This window comes from Rhinolophus hipposideros (genome assembly GCF_964194185.1).
Source record: "Rhinolophus hipposideros genome assembly, chromosome: 2".
NCBI lineage: Eukaryota > Metazoa > Chordata > Mammalia > Chiroptera > Rhinolophidae > Rhinolophus > Rhinolophus hipposideros.
This window is the reverse complement of record NC_138048.1, coordinates 109,117,754-109,136,835: the sequence shown is the minus strand read 5'-3', so window position 1 is coordinate 109,136,835 and position 19,082 is coordinate 109,117,754. Positions and strand designations below refer to the sequence as shown.

The following is a 19,082-nucleotide window of genomic DNA, read 5'->3' as shown; positions in this document are numbered from 1 at the left end:
CCTCGTTCCCGCCCCACTCCCGCTAGCGCCGGTGGGCGGGGCGGCGCCTGCGCAGTGGCCGGGCGGTGCTCGCATCAGCCCGCGCGGTCGAGGTGGCCCAGGCTCTCGGTCCGCGCCGCTTCTGGGGCTGCCCTGCCCCTGGCCGCAGCCGAATCCCACCCCGGCCCGCGCTCTCCCAGCTCCGGCGGCTCTGGGTCGCGCCGGCAGTGTGTCCCCCGGACCGGCGCAGGGGGCCGCTGGCCAAGCCACTGCGCTGAAACGGAGTCCGGGAAGTAACGTCAGTGCCGTCTCATCCCGAAAAGGGCTTCTCGAGCGGCGAAGAGCCAGCGTCAGACGTCCGAGCCTCCGAGCCTCCGTCTCAGCGTCTGCCTCGGGATCCGCGTGCGGGTCGCCCCTCCGCCTGCCGCTCCTTCAGCCTCCGCCCACGTGGGTCCCCTGCGTGTGCACACCGCACCCGTGTCGCTGACACGGTCTGTCCCGGTGTCTCCTGTAAACTGCAGGCCCCCCGCGGGCTCCACTGCGACAGCCACGGGGAGTGGCGCGTCCTTCCGTCGAGAACCCGCGAGGTCTGTTGTCGGTGACGCGCGCCGGCCGTCCGTGCATTAATCACTGCAAAACGGGGACGTTCTGACTCTTCGGGGACCAGCTGGGACGCCAACGTTAAAAAAAGATCTCCTTACACAAGAGTCGGTTCACGTACAAGCGCCTGCACAGAAGCTTTATTTCCCTTGACTTACCAATTTCCAATCAAAGGTTATTTGAAATAGTTTGGTCAGTTGGAGACCACTGGTGACAGGCTGTGACTGCAGACAACCCAGGGCCAGCACTGATATTCAAATTGTCCCATTTTTAAGACTTTTACAGTTAATCTCTGCAAGGAGATTCTCATGGGAAACAAGTAAGATATAAAAATTACAACCAAAGAGCTTGACAAGTTCCACTGTCCTTGTTCCTTAAGTCTCCAATTCCCAAGAGCCCTTGTTTTCCCTGTGGCAGCCATCATGGGGGACCAGCTGCCTCCATCATTTCTCCCCTGGGTGCCATGTTCAGAACCTCACCTGGTGAGTGACAAGGACGTGGGGCTAATGCTAACACACTAGGTGTGCTCCACTCTTCGCGAGCAAATGCTAAGGACGCACATTCTGATTCAGTCAGTCTGGGAGCCATGACTGCCTCTCTACCAGGCTCCCCTGGGGGCAGTGCTCCTGATGGCCTTGAGCCCTGGGCCTTGGCAGCTGCTCCGGGACCCCACCTGCAGAGCCCCACCTCCCAGCTGTCTGTCACCTCTGGGGGCATCTACTCAGCTGCACTGCACTGTGCACAAGTGCAACACTGGAAAGGCTGAGCTGAGGCTGGAATCCAGTCTAAGTCATGAATGGGGACGTGCCCAATGACACCGCCTGAGTTCTGCCGACCTGAGCACACACACTGTGGGTGACTGGACTTGGGTTAGACCCCCCCCCCAGCGTGGGTGCAGGGCTGGCAGTGGAGGGCTTTCCAGTTGGATGGTGGTTGTGGCAGCAGCTCCTGGTGCACCGTGTCACATGCATCCCCTCATCCCTCAACCCATTAGGCCGCACACAAGCCTAGGGAGATAGGCAGGTATCGGCTCCGTTTTCAGGCAAGCACGGGAGAGCTGGGTGCTGTCCCGTGACTTGTGGGTCCCACTTCTGATGATTGACAGGCTGGGGTCTGCTGGACACCAGGCCCGCACTGTTAGGGACATATGGTTCCTGGGTCTGGCAGGGTCCTGATCCATGGGGACCAGGCGCCTGGCTGTGGTGGAGGAACTGGTCACACCCTCTCAGGGACCATTCCTGAGGGCACCACAGAGGGCAGCAGCCGTGCTGCCACAGGTGTGAGCGAGCAAGCTCCCCAGGAGGCCATCCAGTCCCGGCACCAGGGCTCCTGTGCGACCCTCTCCAAGGACAGAGTCAAGCAGATGCTCCCTGTCCTGACCCTGTGTCTATTAGGGGGCCGAGGGCTGGGGTGTGACAGGCCACCACCTGCCCTGCACAGCTCACCTGGCATGGAGGGGCCGGTGGGTGGGGGCCCTGATCCCCCTGCATGACAATCACACTCAGGAAAAAATGTTTCATTCCCAATTTAGACTTAAGCCATATTTACATGTTAGAAAAACCCATCTTTTTCAGTTTTATCATGAAAATTTTATATTAAAAATATAAAAATTTGCATACGAAGTTTGAGTCTATAAATAGGAAGGCATCTGCCTCTCTGGAAAGTGGATGCTCAGCACTTTATTCACACCGTGGGGTCCTGGCCAAGAGCCACGCCCGTGCTGTCCTGGGCCAGTCGGCTTGCTCTCCATGGCGCTGCCCGCGTGTTTGGTCCTTACAGGAAGAGCAAGACCTCGGTGACAGTGCTTCCAGAGCTCTCTGGATTGCCATCTACTCACTTCCTGGGCCCAGGGAGCCGTGGTTCCATCTCCTCTGGGGTCTTCACCGAAACGAGTGGCACTGCAGCACAGCCAGCCCTACAGCAGCAGCCCGGCCCCGTCCCCGGCCCCGTGTCCTGCCCCAAGCAGGTGCAGACTGTCACTGTCACTGTCGTCGTCCTCCTCCTCTTCCTCCTCACTCCGCGGCGGTTCCGAGGGGCGCTTCACGCCCCGCTGCCTGGATACTGCCAGAGCATACCGCATGTTGTAGCGGTTCCAGTCACAGCTGTGAAGTGCAGAGCAGGCACGTGGGTGGGCGCGGCCGGTGTTTTCTACTCCACTGAGAACCCTGGCTAGCCCGGCACCCACCACCTTCCCTGTGATCGAGAAAAACCAGCCGGGGCTGCATGAGCCCCCACCTGCCCCACGTCTCCTCCTCTGGTCCCTGTCCCTGCCCCTGGGGACCCAGTGACTTCCTGACCAGCCCTGGACCCGATCCAGATGGCTTCACCAGTCAGTCAGTTCCACCAGACACCTGAGGAAGCACTGGCCGTTTCAGAGAGCAGACAGGGACACTCATTCCCCACATTATCAGAATAAAGAGAAACATTGCACAAGCATTTCAATGTAGGAGACCCATGGTGAGGACAAGTAAAAGGTTAAAGGACGACAAGAACAGAGCACCTCCGTGGGAAACCTGAAACAGCCTGGAGGTCTGGCAGCATAGCCACAGCCTCCCCAGAACCAGTACACAGCTGCCAGCTGTACCACGACATCAGCATAAACCCCGAGACAATGAAGTCCAGGAATAATGCATTCACATAAACCCCAAACCAGGTCTCGATCTAACCAGAGGCACTGGCCATAGGACAGCTCCGAGTCCGGGAAGTGTCCGACAGGGGAAGGCTCTTCCCGGGCTACGGCAGTCAGCGCAGCCAGGATACTTGGGAAGAAAAGCTTCAGGAAGGAGGGGCTTGTTCTAAACTCAGAAAGGCCGAGGAACCATGGGCCCCCAGGCCCAGACGCAGGCCTCTGTGGACACTGGGCTGACACAACAGGCAGAGACTCACCCTCAGTAAGAGCTGGGCTGTCGGCACCGCTCCTGACAACAGCACCTCGCATCCCACCTCTCTCCACTGGCCCAGGCAACGGCAGGGAGGGAGGGCCCCCCAGGAGCGGACAAGCTGCGAGGCCTTCCCGGGAGGGGCCAGAGAGCGCACGAACCATAAAGAAACTGCTCGGGGAGGGGGGACGATGGCTCCTCCACTAGTCTAACTGTGGCAACCACTCACTGAGCGATTTGTTTTCAACTCCAGGCCGCAGGTGACGCCGGCCAAACTTGAGTCCCACTGTGGGGCGGGCCAGGCAGCTTTAGCTCACCAGCAGCAAGTGAACAAGCACCTGCAACACCAGCACCTTTTGCCACCAAGTCAGACGCAGCCCCCGCGTGCAGCCAGCTGGTGAGGTGCCCCCACCCTGCCCACCGAGCCCGCCAGGGACACGTACAGTTTGGAGACGGCGTCCAAGTGCTGCTGGATGTTCTTCTGCAGGAACTGAACGGCCGGCAGCAGCGTCCCCACCCTGCGACGGAGATACCCTGAGTGCCGCATGGGCACGTAAAAGCCCCATCCCGCCTGCCAAGTTCCCCTTTCTGTCCACAAAGACCGGCAGATGGAGCGAGGGCGTCGCGGACGAACACGGGAAGCACGCCGTACCTGGCCTTCAGCGTCTGGCCGTGCAGCATGAGCAATTTCTGAGTCCACAGAAGGTAGAATTCTAGGTGGCGAGACACTTCAAAGGATGAAGCCAAAAACTCCAGCACTTTGTCCACGTACAAGTCAGGGAGGGAAGAGCTGACAACTTCGACTGGAGGAGAAGCGGCCCAGGCTCACCATGGAGGACCCACACCGGGAGGCCAGCCGAGGACCCCGTATGCCGGGCGTCCACTACGGCCCGAGAGCCCTGCCCACGGAGTGGATGCAGGCCCAGCCCCCGCCCGCCCGTCCGGCCTGCTCACTCTCGTCCGGGGGCACCGACTCCAGGGCTTCCTGCACCAGCTTCCTCTCGTTGAGTCGGAAAGCCATGAGCAGCGCCCTGGTGAAGTCCCGCTGGCGCAGGGCCGCACGGACCCGCCCAGGGGTGACGCTGGTGTCCAGCTCGAAGGGGTCGAAGAGCAGCTGGGCATCCAGGGAGTAGATGAGGAGGCCCTCAGTGCTGGTGGCCGCCCAGCAGCGTCCTGTGAGGTGAAGTCAAGCGGCTCCTCAGCAGTGCTTCTCACCTTCCCCCTCATTCAGAGAGCAGGTACTAAACCCACTCCCATGGTCCCCGATGCGGCTACGGAAGGAGCATGGGGACACCTTCCTCCTGCTCCTGCTGCAGACACCAGGTCCTCTCCGGAAGGAGCACCCGGGCCACTAGCACACATCCTCCCTGCCTGGCACGCGCCAGGCAGGCCCAGCAAACCTTCTTGTCCAGGGCAGACACTTCCGGCCTCGTAGGCCATGTGATCCCTGCGGCACCATCTCAACTCCACCGTGTTGCCGGGACAAAAAGCGCAAACCGGCTGGCGCGGCTGGTCTGTATAAGACTTTCCTCACAAAACCAGAGGGTCGCCAAACCTGCCCCCCGGCCAGTCTGCACCCCGGCTCACAGCCATACGATGTCATGTGCTGCTCTGGCCCTACTGCCCCTGTCACTCAGTCTGCTAGAGGGTATCAGCCACCGACCCCAAGACAAACCATGTGGTCTACAGACAGCACACAGCCACTGGCCCCAGGCCCTGGGGGCACTGACTCAGCCCCCAGCAGCCCCCCACAGCCGGCCTGCTGGACACTCGATGGCGGGGGCAGGGCAGGGGAAACGAGGCACTTGGAGCAGACCAGGAGGCCACCCCCAGGACAGTCCCAACTGGCACACATGCAGGGCGCTCAGGGCAGGTACTTGCCTGCCCATTTCCACGTGTGGCCTGTCTGAGGTCACAGCTTTCAGAACCACCCTCCAGAGTGGACAAAGACGCCCAGGCCCTACCTACGGGGGACAGTGCAGCCCAGAGCCAGCCAGAAGCTCCGAGACCAAGCTCGTCCCTGGAGTATAGGTGACAGGCCCGTCGTGCACAATGTGGGCCCCCACGCCCACCCCACCCCTTCCAGCACCAACAACCCGCTGCTTGGGGCTCACCAGTGGGAGAGAAGTGGAGCGAAGTCACCCTGATTTCAGGTTTGAAGTGACGAGAGCTCATGTCACCTGGAAACCAAAGGAACCACTCTCAAGTTACAGGGCAGCACAATCCTTGCCACCCACCCGACAAGGGAGGGCCACTAGGGCCACGTGGCTGGCCGGGGGTGGCTGTGGGCCCATTGTGAGCGGCAGTCCTGCCCTGGCCCTCGCGCCCCATCGCAGATGCAGCAGGTGAGCCCTGTGCCCAAGTCTCAGATGTGCCTTCACGGGCACCTCTGGCCTCCACGTTCGAGCCCTTGGAGTGGATGCGCCTGTGGGCTGCCAGCCTGGCGGGCAGATGGCTCATTTCTCCCTGGAAGAGGCCTCCGCCCAGCCCAGGACTGGGGGGCGGGTGGGTCCCGCCCCACCTGCCCGCCCCACCTGCCCACTGGTGCAATGCACCAGCCACACAACTGCACATGGCAGCTCTGGAGTGGAGGCCCAGAACCCTGGGATCTGTCGTCACATGCGTCCTTTCTGGCACTTACTGTCGAGTTCAGTAAGTTCAGTAAGGCACAACGTGTTTCAAAGGGGAACACACTCCCATGTGTGAAATTCAGTGACACAAAGGTGACCCATAAGAAGTCAGTCTCCTCGCTGCCCAGCCCCACCCACCTGGAGCCCTTGCTGGAGCACGTTCTATGTGTGCCCCCCAGAAATGCATTGCAGGGGGCTTTCAACCTCGGGACAACCAATATGTGGGGCTGGGGCCGTGTGGATCCTGCAGACGCCGGACCTCTCCACCGTCAATACCAACAGCAACCCACCGCCAAGCTGTGACAATCAGAATGTCCGCAGCGGGGAGGGCCAGTGCGCTAACACCGAGGACGAGGGACCACCCTTCCAGTGTGGTCTCGAGGATGCGCACAGCGCAGGTGGGTCGCCACGGGCTGCAGGGAGCGCTTGGGACCTGCACCAGCTGCGTCGGTCCTCCCCCAGCCCCAGCCAGGTGCTGAGGTGTCCTGGCTCCCGAGCGCATGGCAGGCCTCAGGTGCCCCGCGTGGGCATGAGCCAGGACTGGAATGAGGTGGCAGGTGGGTCAGCTGCCACCAATGCCGTGCAGTGTGGGCTTCTGGCTGTCCCTGTCCCTTCTCAACAGCCTACCTACACCTACAAGGGACGTAAGGGCCTTCTGCTCACCTTTCCTGACTCCTGGCAATGGTACTGCGACTCCATTCTCCTCTCCAGCATCTTGGTCAATTAGTGCCAGGTTGCCAAACTCTGTCATTTTCCTTCGGTTCAAAAATTCCTAGAAAAGCAAAAGCCCGGACGTCGTCTCGCCATCAGGGGTGGGCGGTGCATCTCCCCACCTTTGCTGGTGTGCACACATACTGGAGGACACCCAGCTCTGTCTGGAACATGCACAGGACACACGGACCCCAAGAAGAGAGGGGCGCACATGGGGGACGTCTGCCAACACGCGGCGGCGGCGGCCCCTGCAGCTGCCACCTGCCAGGCCCATCCTGGCCGCGCATCCTCAGGACATGCCGAGGACACGTTCCCCAGAAACACTTAGAAGGGGCAGACGGACGCCTCGTGCGCTCACAGCATGACCCAGCCCCACCTGGGGTCCTGACAGCCCCCGAGCGGAGACGGAGCTTTGGAGCCCTGGTGCTCGCTCACCTCCATGGCGTCCAGAGACAAGTTGCAAGAGATCTCAAACTTCTTCCTCAGAATCTGCTCCCTGACGTGGTAGATGCACACGAACTTGGACATTCCTCCAGCCAGGACACTCTGACCATCGGCGGAGTAGCACAGAGTGGTAAAGGCCCTGATGCAGGGGGGTGGCGGCTCAGTGACCACGCAGGGCCTTCAGACCGCGGCCCTCCCACCCACATTCCCCCACGGCTCATGGCCCAGACGCCAGCGGGCCCTGAACCTGCAGCTCAGAATGTCCAGTGCCCGCTCCCTGAGGCAGCAGCACGCCCACGTGGGGGGTGGGGACTGCAGCCTTCCATGGGCACGACCTCCGCACAGAAGGGCTGCGTGGCTCATCAGGGCGTGTCATTGTTGAAGTCAGAATGAAAAGAGGACCACCCTCCCTGTGGCTACTCGCAGGGCCGGAAACCAGGCACCTATTACCCCACGTGCTCACAGGACTTGAGACAATGACCTTGGGTCTGACAGTGGATTCTTCGATATGACACCAAAAGCACAAGCAACAGAAAAAAAAACAGACCAACTGGATGTCTTCGAAAAAAACCTTTGCGCTTCAAAGGACATCAGCAAGGAAGGGAAGACGACCCATAGAACGGGGGAGATATCTACAATTCACACACTGACGGGGTTTCCTCCATCTTGAACACATGGAGAGCTGTCGCGCCTCAACGACAGACGTCCCAATTAAAACAGACAAATGCTCTGGAGACGCGCTTCTCCAAAGGCACATTCAAATGGCCAGTCCGCCCCCGAGATGCTCACGGACAGAGGCCGGGAGAGGCCCATCAGAACCGCGAATCTCGCCCACGGCCCCCCGAAAGGCTATAACTTCAAACAGCAGACAGTAAGGCGTGCGGGGACGCCGGGGGATCTCGGAACCCTCCCACCCTACATGGGAGACGACGCGGCCTCCTGGGACAAGTCTGGCGGTTCCTCAGGAACTGAAAGTCACCCCACGGTCGGTCACCCAGCAGCTCGTCTCCCCGGGACAGGCCTACGAACACTGAGCAGGGGCGTCCGCACTGCCGGTCCTTGAATGCTGCTCAGAGCGGCCGCGTTCACACAGCCCACCGAGTGCAAGCCTCCTACCCGCACAAACCCCAACACAGCTTAGATGTGTCCTCTGGGGAATAGCCGACAGGCTCCTGGGCTCCGAGGGCAGGGCCCACGCCGCCCGCCCCACGCCGCACCCACGAGGCACTCACTTCCCCTTGGCCGAGTGCTTGGCGGTGACCTTGTCCAGCTCCTTCCTACCCGTCTTGAGGTCGTGCCTGCCCTCGATGGAGCCCGTCTGCACGGCATTCTCGGGGTCCCAGAAGGTGATCTGTGAGTTCAGCGTGGCCACAGCCAGCTCTGCACCGTCGGGACGAAAGGTTACAGCCAGAGCTGGAAAGAGGTGAGAATCAGGCCTGAGGAAGACCCCGGGCTCCAGCACACGGCCAACAGCCTTGCTCGTCCTCATCACCAGCTGGCTTCCTGACGGGCCGTTGTGGGTGGCGTGGGGTGGGGATGCGGGCACACTAGTGCTCCTGAGAAATTCCACCCCTTCGGGGAGGCCCTGGACCCCAGCACCAACAGCTCAGAGCCATGGCGGCTGCGCGTGCAGAGGAGCAGGGGGGTCCAGGAGGGGCCACAGGACGGGCACAGGCAGGACTGGACAGAGGCCAGCCTGGTGGGCAGCACGGCTGGGCAGAAGTAAGTCCCACAGAGGTCACAGCGAAGGTTCTGATAGAACCACAGGGCCGAACTGCAAACAGACAAGTGGAGGTGGGGGCCAGTGGGGAGGCCCCAGAGGCAGGACGCCACCTGCTAAGAGCCTGGCCCAGAGCTGGGGGGACCGCAGGGAAGCACAGAACCCCGCAGAGACCAGCGAGTTGTGCGGCCGGCAAACGTGTCCCGTCTTTGCTGTGACCAATGACGTCTGCTGCAGCAGAGAACAATCCTGACAAGACACCCACGCTCGGCCCGGGTGGGCACCGGGAAGCCACGCCCCAGCTCGGGCGGCAGGGCCCACCCAGCCCGCCTCTCAGGGCCAGCAGCGAACCCGCAGGCGAGTGCCGAGTGACGGAAGCTGCAGCCCGGGCCCCGCTGCTCTCCTGCCCCTTGGTGTCAGCTGACACCAGGTTACATAACAGGGTAGCCCGCCCAGAGAGCTGCAGGGTCCTTGGGGATGCTGGGCTTACACCCAAACACACCACCAAGTCAGAGGGATGACACTGAGACCAGGCCTCCCACCCGCTCCCCCCAGGCCACTTACCGTCAGAGGTCAGCGCCAGCGTCTCTGTGGCCCTCCAGCTATCCACCATGTCCCACAGCCGTACTGTCCTGTCCCAGGAGGCGCTGGCCAGGACTGACTTCATCGGATTAAAGCACAGACCACTGATGGGCCCCTCGTGGCCGGACAAGACCTACAGCGATTCAGAGGTTTAAGGGGTGAGAGCCTTGGGGGTGCCGTGCTGCACACTGGGGCGGGCACACACTGTGGCTGCTGAAACGGCCCGAGTGGCCGAGGCTGTAAGATGAGGGGACCGGGGAGGGGGCCAGGCCAGAAAACACGCGTCAACAGTGACCTCCGTCCCACTCACGTCCTTAAGTCAGTTAGAGGTGCCCTAACTGCGGGTGGCGTGCGCCCCCACCCCAGCCGGCTCCTTCCGGAGAGGTTCCCTCACCTCAAGCAGCCTGCCGGTCTGCATGGACCAGATGAAGATCTCAAAGGAGTCCTGGGCCCCGGCAGAGACAATCTCCCCGCTCGAGTCCACCGCCACACAGGAGAACTGGGTGGGCCGCGGGGACGTGAAGGTGCGGAAGTTCCGGTACCTGCAGGAAGGGAGGAGCAGGGTGGCATCGCTGGCCAAGGTCCCAACCCTCATGTGCCCCTAGGGCTTGAATGCTGGGGCTTCACCCCTGAGCTTCTGTCTACAGCACGTGCTTCCCAATAAGCCAGACCCCTCGGCCTCCCTCTCACAGCCCAGCACAGAGGGACAACCTCGGAGCAGGAAGGTCACCTGTGAAGGTCAAAGGCCCTCACGGTCCCATCCATGGAAGAGGTCACAATGACGTAGCCGGTGGCGGTGAAGGTCACGCCGGTGACCCCGCTCGAGTGCTCCGTAAAAGTGATGAAGCAGAAACCGCTGAGAGTGTTCCAGACCTTGACCTGTGGCGGGCAGCCAGGGCGGCACGGGTGGGCCACGGCTTGTGCAGCCCCGCCCAGGGACCCCGACACACACGCACAAACCCTGTGTGGGCACAGAGGCCTGGAAAGGCTGCCTGCCCTGTGTCCTCCTGCTGGCCCAATGAGGAAGGGCGGGGCATGGGGGGGGGCCCTGTGTAACCCTGGGAGGTGCAGCAAGCACCCGCGCGAGGCAGAGCGTGGCAGCTGGCTCCGCAGACGCGTTAGCCAAGCAGCTGCATATCTACAGGACCCTGTAGGGATCCCCCCTTGTAGGGGCCACAAACAGGGAGACATCTAAACCCTCTCCCTCAGACCCAGGGAAGTGTGTCAACGCCCTTTGTCCAGCCCAGACATGCCAAGGTGCGCCCATGAGCTCTAGACTGAACCACTGGGGCCTGGCCAGTCCCGTGCCCCAGCCAGCAGGCCAGACCAGGCCAGGCCAGGCCCCCGAGCTCCTCCCATGCACGCCACGCACCCTGGCTGCTGACCAGACCGACCTTGCCGTCGTCCCCGCCAGTCACGATGTACTGCCCGTCGGGGGAGTAGGCCAGGGACACCATGCTGTTGAAGTGGCCCTGCTGCTTGAGCACGTAGGACTCGCTCTGCCACTCCCACACCAGCAGCTGGCCCAGGCCTGAGGAGCACACAGGCCAGAAGCTGGGCACCCACTCACCACACCGACTGCCTGAGATTCCGGGTGGGCCCGTGTGGCCCTGACTCATGCTGGCACCATGACTGCGCGTCCCGCTGAGGGAGGAGTCGGCAGGGACAGAGTGGCCCCGCCATGCAACCCGCCAGAGGAGCCTGTGTTCTGGAAGTCTCACTGACTGGTCCTCCACACACGAGCTACCCACTGACTGCTCTGCTCACACAGGCCCCTGAAGGCATCGCCCAAGGCCAGGGGAGGCCCAGGCCCCGGAGGGACCACAGGCTACATCCCAGGGCAGGAGAGCCGTCCTGTTCTCACACAGCCCGGCGGGAACGAACCTGAGCAGCCCAAGGCGATCCAGTCCCCAGAGCTGTTGATGGCGATGGACTCGATCCTCTGATCCGAGACGCTGAGCAGAGAGCAGGACCGGATGAGCACAGGAAGAGCCTCCTGTCCTCCGCCTCGCGGTGGCCGGGCAAGCAAGGACTGGGCCGGGTCCTCTGGCCTACCCACCTCTCCCCACCCTTCAATGAACCCAGCGCATTTAAAGCATCAGAAAACCCAGAGTGATGGCCTGTGTTCAAAACCCTGAGCCCATCATTTTGTGAAGCCAGGTTTCATTTTCTCTATGTTCCCAAGATGCAGAAGGGAAAAAACCAAAATAAAAAATAAAAACAATGTGACCCATACATGGGACTAGGGTTTCCAGGCAGGAATTCCTGCCCGTTCTCAGGAATTTTTTTCGCTTTCCCATTTCCGAATCCCGAGACATAAACTGTTTTCTGTTCTCCCCGATGAATCATTTCCACAAAGTGACGCCCAATACTACCAACCACCGGGGTTCAAGGAGCCAATCATCCCGATTTCCCAACCAACTTTTCTCAGGATTCAGGAACAGAAAAGCGAAAAAACATTCCTGAGAACAGCCAGGAATCCTTGCCCCAAACCCCTAGCGATAAATAGGAAAAGGGTCTAAGAGATACATTGTATTATTTTATTTCCCATTGTGGGCATTACTGGGTTCAAGGAGCCGGTTTTCCCGATTTCCTGACAAACTTTTTTCGGGGTTCAGGAAAGGGAAAGCGAAAAAAATTCACGAGAACGGGTGAGAATTGCCTCCTGGAAACCTTACGTGGGACCAAAGCTCATGGGAGGGGACTATGTGTCCAAGATGGGGATGAGGGTAGCAACACCTGAATCCCGTCCAAGCCACCTCCCACCGGGCTAGGCCAAAGCTGAGGGCAGGTGTCTGGGGAAGCCATCCATGCAGCCACCCAGGACTCCTGGCCACTCCAGGGGCTGTGTGCAGGGCAGGCACAGCATGGCCTCTGTCCGCTCCCCTGCCAGCGCTCGAAGCTGCCACATAGAGCAGAGGTGCCCACCTCAGGGAGTGGATCAGGTTGAACTCTGGGAGCTCATGAAGGTGGAAGATTCCAGAAGCAAAACCAGTGACCAGGAGGTGGGTCTTCCTGTGATACGTTGCAGCTGTCAGATTGTTAAAGTCGCCTTCTTTATTGAAAAAGTACCTAATAAATGGGAGACAGCAGAGTTGTGGGAGGGGCCAGAGAGCCAGGCTGGTATAAGCCAGGCATGGGACCCACAGGCCACAGGCCCTCACTCCATGCCAAGCAGGGCCCAGCCAGCCCGACCGCACTGTCTCTCGCTCCTCTGAGGACGACTCCCTATTTCCTCGCGTCCGCAGCCCTCCTCTCCCAAAGCCCCCTGGCCCCGCGCTCAGGACACGAGGCCCTCTCAGGTGGTCCCCAGGGATAAGCTCGCAGAGCCACAGCCTCGGTCTGTGCCTCTGGGCCCTCTACCCGTCTGTCTGCGGCAGGGGACCTACTTGGCCAGCCGTGAGTACTTCACTTTGCCCTGCTGCTCCCCCGCAGCCGGCGTGGCTTCCCCTCGGATGGTGGTCTCCCGCTCCCCCTCGTCCTCATCCCCCTCCCTCTGCAGCAGGTCCGCCTTCCAGCCGGTGGGGGCTTTCAGCCGCAAGCCCTCAGGGGGGGTGTCACACTGCCACACACACAGGGCTCCGTCCTGGCTGAGCGTGTACAACTGCGAAGGGAAGCACACGGGTGGGTGTGGGTTGCCTTCACCCCGGCCACACCGACCGCAGGCAGCGTGACGAGAGCCGTGTCTTGGCCTCATCCGTTCCGCAAAGCCCCTGTGTACCAGGCCAGGCGACTCCCAACAAGCAGCCAACTGCCACTGCTGAGTTCCCAGCTGACCGGAGTCCTCCAGGCGGGCCCAGCACCCCACTCACGGCTGTGACCCAGGATGCTATGGGACCAGGGGTTCTGGTGCAGGGACGTACGTCCAAGCTACCGCATTCAAAGAAGCAGGCTACGATGGCGTCCTTGTGTCCTCCCAGCGCATAGTAGATGAGGTTGTCCCAGCGCTCGGCCCCAAACACCCATGTAGACATGTCTTTGCTCCCGACTGCAAAGCACCTGCAGAGGAAGCACAGCTCGTGCGGGGCTCCCAGCTGAGTGCCGCCAAGCCCAGGGTGACAGGGGACGGGTCACAGGCACTGACTGCTTCCCTCCTGTGTCTCCTGGGACCAGGAACATCGGTGGACGTGTGTCACTGTCCCTCCTTGAAAAGCAGTCCCTATGGAGGCATGTGGTGGGCAGAACCAACCGCCGGCCCGCTGGGTGCCACCTGGGGAGCCTGCTCCTCATGCCTCCCTGAAGAGACAGGAAGGCTCGGCCTTGGGGGGCACACCTTGCTCTGCAGATTGCCCGAGGGGCTCACACAACTGCCTGGGGCCATGTCCCCCTACCACTCTGTGGCCTGGTGTTCATGAGAATAGCTGGTCCCATGTATTAATACAAAGCGGCAGCCACCGTCAGCCTCCACCTCTCCCTACCACAGAACGCAGGGCAGCTGAGAAAAAGGCAGCTGCTCTCAGGTGCCTCTGGGGACGATTTGGGACAGTGATGGCGGCCGTGAAAGGATGGGCCAGGGCAACCCCAGCACCCACCCACCCATTGCTGGGAGAAGCCCACCAATGAGCTCACTGACCACGGCCCTCTAGACATTTGGCAGCATGAACTCGGCCTCAGCGCACTGGCCAGAGCGCACCTCCTCAAGGGCCAGATTCTGTTCCCCGGTCTCAGAGGTCAAGGCCAAGCAGTGTGGCCCTAACTTAACAGGAGCCCTCCCCGACCCAGACCCCTCAAGGCTCAGGAGGGCCTTTCAGATGGAAACTTCGGGTGTGACAAGGGGCTGGTGACAGGCATCCCTGACGGCCCCTCCCAGGCCTCACCGAGAGTCGTCTGTCCAGTCAATACATGTGGTCTCGTCGTAGGGCCCAAAGTAGGTTTTGTCCAGGACAAATGCGTTGAATTCTCGCTTCCTCCCAGGGGCATGGTACATCTGAGCAATATTGCCTTTTGTGACGACGAATTTTCTGCAGCAGGAACGGGAGCAGTCAGCATTCAGCACCAGTGAGCCCTGAGGCCAGCTCAGGGCCTTGGGTGGACGGCGCACCCAGGTTCCTACGAGAGGCAAACCGGGGCGCCTGCCTCTCCTTGGCCCCGAAGGGACCCAGGCCAAAGGAGGACAGATGTAGAATCAGCGAAGGGACCCATCCCATGGGTACTGCCACACCTCGGCCCTAGGCCATGCCCTCAGGCACTCCCGCCAGTCCAGTCACCAAGGCCAGGACCAGCTCAGACAGCTCCAGGTGGAACCGAAAGGAAAACACCTATCCTGCGTGACAGGCACCAAGGAACGGCCTCCGCCTCAGATGCCGCTCTGGGGGTTTCTGAGTGTGGACGTGGGTGGGGGTTCACGGATGAAACCCAGAGCTTCCCCTCCACGGCTCATCCAGGCCGGCCCAGGGCTGAGCAACCTGGGAACAACCCTTTCCTTCGGGCCATGGACCGGTCCCCACACAACACCCGCCTCACTGGGACTTCCAAGTCGGGAGCTCCTTCACAGCCCCGCGATCTGGAGGCCATGAGACCCACTGTGAGCCAGGCCAGCCCGGGAGTGGTGGAGGGAGGGGCCGCCCCCGTGGTGCCCTGCAGGAGCCTGCACTCAGTGCCGGGACTGTCTGGCCGGCCCACACCAGGCCCTGGCACAGGCTCCCGCGGTGACCCCTCCAGGTCCGCACGAGCCAGCGCCAGCCTTCCACAACGCCCCATCCTGAGCACACGGGCCATACCTGCCATCAGGGGAGAAGGAGACGCTGTGCACACAGCCCTTGAAGTGGAAGTGGTGCAGCACGGACCTGCAGACCAGGCTGACCAGCAGCGCGTCGCCCCCTGCAGAAAGGGAGAGCGGCAATGGCCATTCGCCCCACGCAGCTCAGATACATGGAGGTTCGGCTGCCACTGTAGCAGCACAGCTCTGGAAAGCGCCCCCATCCACCCATCACACACAGCCCCGCTCCCCCTTGAGGCCCAGGGCACACAGCCAGGGAGGAGCCCAGGCACGTCCACCCACCCCCACACCTACACACGAGAGCCCCAGATGTGGGAGCAACAGGGTGGGAACCCAGCAGGATTAGGAGTCGGCCTCTTGTCACCCTGACGCCCATACCCACCCCCCAGCCAGTGCCACCAGTCACCACCCTGCACCACTATCTCATCTCTGGGCTGAGGGCCTCACCTTCATCAACGATGATGGCGAGGCGGCCGTCTGGGGACAGCCCCACACACTTGATGTTGTACCGCGTGGCCAGGGGCAGAGTGTTGGACTTGTTGCTGAGACAAAAAGCAGAGCCAAGTGTTGGTGTCTTGTCGTCACACGGGGAGGCTGGGACCACCAGCCCACCCGCCCCTACCACATGCACGTCCTATCCCCGGGAGCCCCTGGGCCAGAGCTCATCACTAATCCTTGCTCCTCACTGAAGGGAAAGGAAATAAGGCAATGTCCCTGGACAAAGTTCTGGGAAGCATATTAAAGAGCTTAAAAACAGGCTTTGGATTGTCAATTTTGCTTCTAGGACTGCATCCCAGGAAGACTAGGATGGCGTGAAAGAGAGAAAGCCAGAAGCAAGCTAATGCCCAATGGGAGGGATTCACTGCAAGGTCAGCTCACCCATCTAAAACTTTTTACAGAAATAGGAAAATGCGCAAAAATGGAAAAGTAAGTAATATTGAAGACAAGTAACTATTAGGTTAGACTCTAATTTTGTTATTTTATTTTCCAATTTTTCTTCAATGAACGTGATTGTTACTGTAGAGAGCCCCCCTCAGATATCATTTAAACAAAACAGTAACAGTAATGACCATGCCAGCAGCCAGCCCTGGGCACACCCCACACAGGCACCGCTCTTGGGCTCTTTAGCAAAGGACTTGCAGAAAAGGCTCGTACTATTGTCCCATCTTACAGACAGAAAAACTTGAGACCTGCAGAGCAGGGCAGAAACCCAGACAGCCTGTGACAGGAGGATCCCGCCCAGGCCGCACAAGTCTGGGAAGTAGTGACAGCCCATTTAGTCCTTTCCCTTATGAAAGTCACACGCTGTTTCGGGGACCCAAGCAAGCAGAAGTCACGTGCAGCAAGCACTGTGCTGAGAGCAGGAGTCCAGGGCGGCATCCATGCCCCCAGTGCCTGTTACACAATGAGCAGACACAGGACTTCTACCTTGAAGGTCACAGAGACCTGGATACACACCGTTTAGCTGAGGAACGAGAACAAAGAGACTGGGCTCCACGGCCAGGTCCACTCCACATAATCCTGTGGTCCCCTTGGTGGACTTAATTAACGGGTGAACCATTAAGAGAAAGTTGAGGAAGACGCCATCGATTTTTACATGCCAACTATAATGACTGCTGCTGTTAACGTCATTTTAGCATACTTACTTTTTAAGGTCAAATATAGTGATTCTATTTCCCACAGGACTGATAACTGAATTTCCATCACATGTAAAATTTAAGTTTCCACACCGATAGACCGTCCCCAGCAAATTTGAAAACTGGAAGGAAAACAGAGCGTCAACTTCAGAAAAGCGCTACGTGAGGCACCCAGTCCAGGAGATGGTACAGAGCCTGTGCAGGGCCCCTGACTATCCCCTGAGACATATGCTGGGCACCTATGTGGTCCAGGCCTGAGCAAGAGAGGAAGGATGGGTGAGTCCAATGCCCAGGGCCCGAAGCCCTCAGTGAGGGGGGCAGGGCACCGAGTGTCAGGGAAACGTCCACAGACAGGTGTCTGCCAGGGGGAGGGGAGGACAGGGCCCACGTCTCAGGAAGAGAAAAGCTGCGGCAATGGAACAGCAAGCGCTCCAAGTGCATCGAGGGTGCAAGGCTTCCTGAGCAGAGCTGCCTGCCAGCATCCTAGTATTAACTCATCCATTGATTCAATCATCAAATGTGCGGTTCCCTGGACATCGCTGTGTGGGCACGGTCTCTGCCCTCAGTGCCCTCACAGCCTAGGTCCAGGAGGCAGGGCTGCGGAGAGACAGTGTGTGTGGGGCACGGTGAAGACACACACCCCAGCAGCAGGGGGAGACGGGGGGAGAGGGGGGAGAGAGGGGAGAGGGGGATGGGGGGGAGAAGGGGGGAGGGGGGAGAGAGGGGGATGGGGGGGAGAGGAGGATGGGGGGGAGAGGGGGGAGAGGGGGTAGGGGGGGAGACAGGGGGAGACGAAGAGAGAGAGAGAAGCATTTCAGAGGATGGGCAGGGAAGGGCCCACGGAGGGGCCGCCCGAGCTGGCGCCTGGATGAGGAGGAGCCAGTCTGGCCAGCATCCAGAGCTGCAGGCCGGCAAGGACCCGAGAATGTGAGGGAAGCCCAGGGGGAGCTGGGTCAGCCCAGAAGGCTTTAGGCAGAGGCTGGCGCGATCCCATTCCCACGCTTTGGAGACCACGCCAGTGACCGTGGGGGCAGGAGAAGCAGGGAGGCCGGGGAGGCGTCTGTGCTGGGCCACACAGGGGAGGGTGTCCCACCGGGAGGGAGGGCAGATGACGGGCAGGCCCCCGCCAGGAGCTGGGGGGGGGTGGCGGGGACAGAGCCCCGCGGGTTTGGGTCGCAGGTGAGTGTCAGTCGGGACGGCAGCCGCGAGGTGTGCGCGGCGCCCAGACGCGCTGCCCCGGCCGCACGCCCACGCCCAGCCCGGCGCCCGGCAGAAGCGCGGCACCAGGACGCCACCAGGTGTTGGGCCGAGTGCGGACAGGAAGCCCACCAGAACCTGGCCACCTCGGGGCAGGTACGGAGCAGCTTCGCGAACGGCTGCCCTGCCTCCCTCTCTTCTCCCAAATAAAAGTAAAACCTTTTTCTTCCAGCAAGACTTGTGCTCCTTTGGCTCCGGCACTCCACGCTGCAAACCCGCCGTGCTCGGTTACAGCGCGGGCGTGGGATGCAGCGGCCGGGGCCGGCGCGGAGCTGGGACTGCGCGGGAGCGCGCCCGACCCTGCGGAAGAACCTCCGAGGAACGGGGCCCGCGGCGGCCCGGGCGGAGCGCCGTCGGCGCCCGCACACCCCCCGCGTCTGCGCGGCCGGTGGGACGCGGGACTCCGGGCCCGGGCGCGCCGCCCCGCCGCGTTCAGGCCACAGGGCCTGGCTCAGGCACACGGTGGGCGCACGGCTGCCGGACGCCGCGCGAGCAGCACAGCCCCGCCGCGCTCCCGTGCCCCACAGGACTCCCCGTCGCTGAGGCCGCTCACCCGGTACGCGAACTTCATCGCGGAGACCGCACGTGTCCTACCGCGCAGCCCCTGTGCACGCCCGCCCGACGGCGCGCAGCAACCACTTCCGGGGCGCACCGCCACCTCCGCCACAGCGCCCCACGCGGCCCGGAGGAGCGGCGTCCCAGCCTGCGGGCCCGCCCACGCCCCGCCCCGAGGCGGAGCCAGGGTCCCAGATCCCGCCCATGCCCCGCCCCGAGGCGGAGCCAGGGTCCCAGATCCCGCCCATGCCCCGCCCCGAGGCGGAGCCAGGGTCCCAGGTCCCGCCCCGCCCCGCCCCGAGGCGGAGCCAGGGTCCCAGGTCCCGCCCACGCCCCGCCCCGAGGCGGGGCCAGGATCCCAGATCCCGC

General features: G+C 61.6%; 1 protein-coding gene across 1 annotated transcript; it reads right to left on the bottom strand.

Annotated features, from left to right (window-relative positions):
- Nucleotides 1-55: 55 nt before the first annotated feature.
- On the bottom strand, nucleotides 56-18,814 carry PWP2 (PWP2 small subunit processome component). The gene is made up of 21 exons (XM_081027389.1): nucleotides 18,712-18,814; nucleotides 16,911-17,023; nucleotides 15,712-15,806; nucleotides 15,266-15,365; nucleotides 14,363-14,506; nucleotides 13,409-13,544; nucleotides 12,935-13,149; nucleotides 12,474-12,617; nucleotides 11,430-11,500; nucleotides 10,940-11,076; nucleotides 10,276-10,424; nucleotides 9,940-10,087; nucleotides 9,528-9,678; nucleotides 8,476-8,656; nucleotides 7,235-7,382; nucleotides 6,752-6,860; nucleotides 5,573-5,638; nucleotides 4,413-4,631; nucleotides 4,111-4,261; nucleotides 3,902-3,976; nucleotides 56-2,681 (listed from the first exon to the last, which is right to left on the bottom strand). The coding sequence occupies exons 1-21, from the start codon at nucleotides 18,727-18,729 to the stop codon at nucleotides 2,495-2,497; spliced, it is 2,757 nt and encodes a 918-aa protein (XP_080883515.1). The 5' UTR covers nucleotides 18,730-18,814; the 3' UTR covers nucleotides 56-2,494.
- Nucleotides 18,815-19,082: the final 268 nt, after the last annotated feature.

Coding starts and splice junctions, on each gene's coding strand:
- PWP2 (XM_081027389.1), bottom strand. Junction 7,383..8,475: donor AAGCACTCGGCCAAGGGGAA/GTGAGTGCCTCG, acceptor CCCCTGCATCAG/GGCCTTTACCACTCTGTGCT. Junction 4,262..4,412: donor GTCGGTGCCCCCGGACGAGA/GTGAGCAGGCCG, acceptor CTTCTCCTCCAG/TCGAAGTTGTCAGCTCTTCC.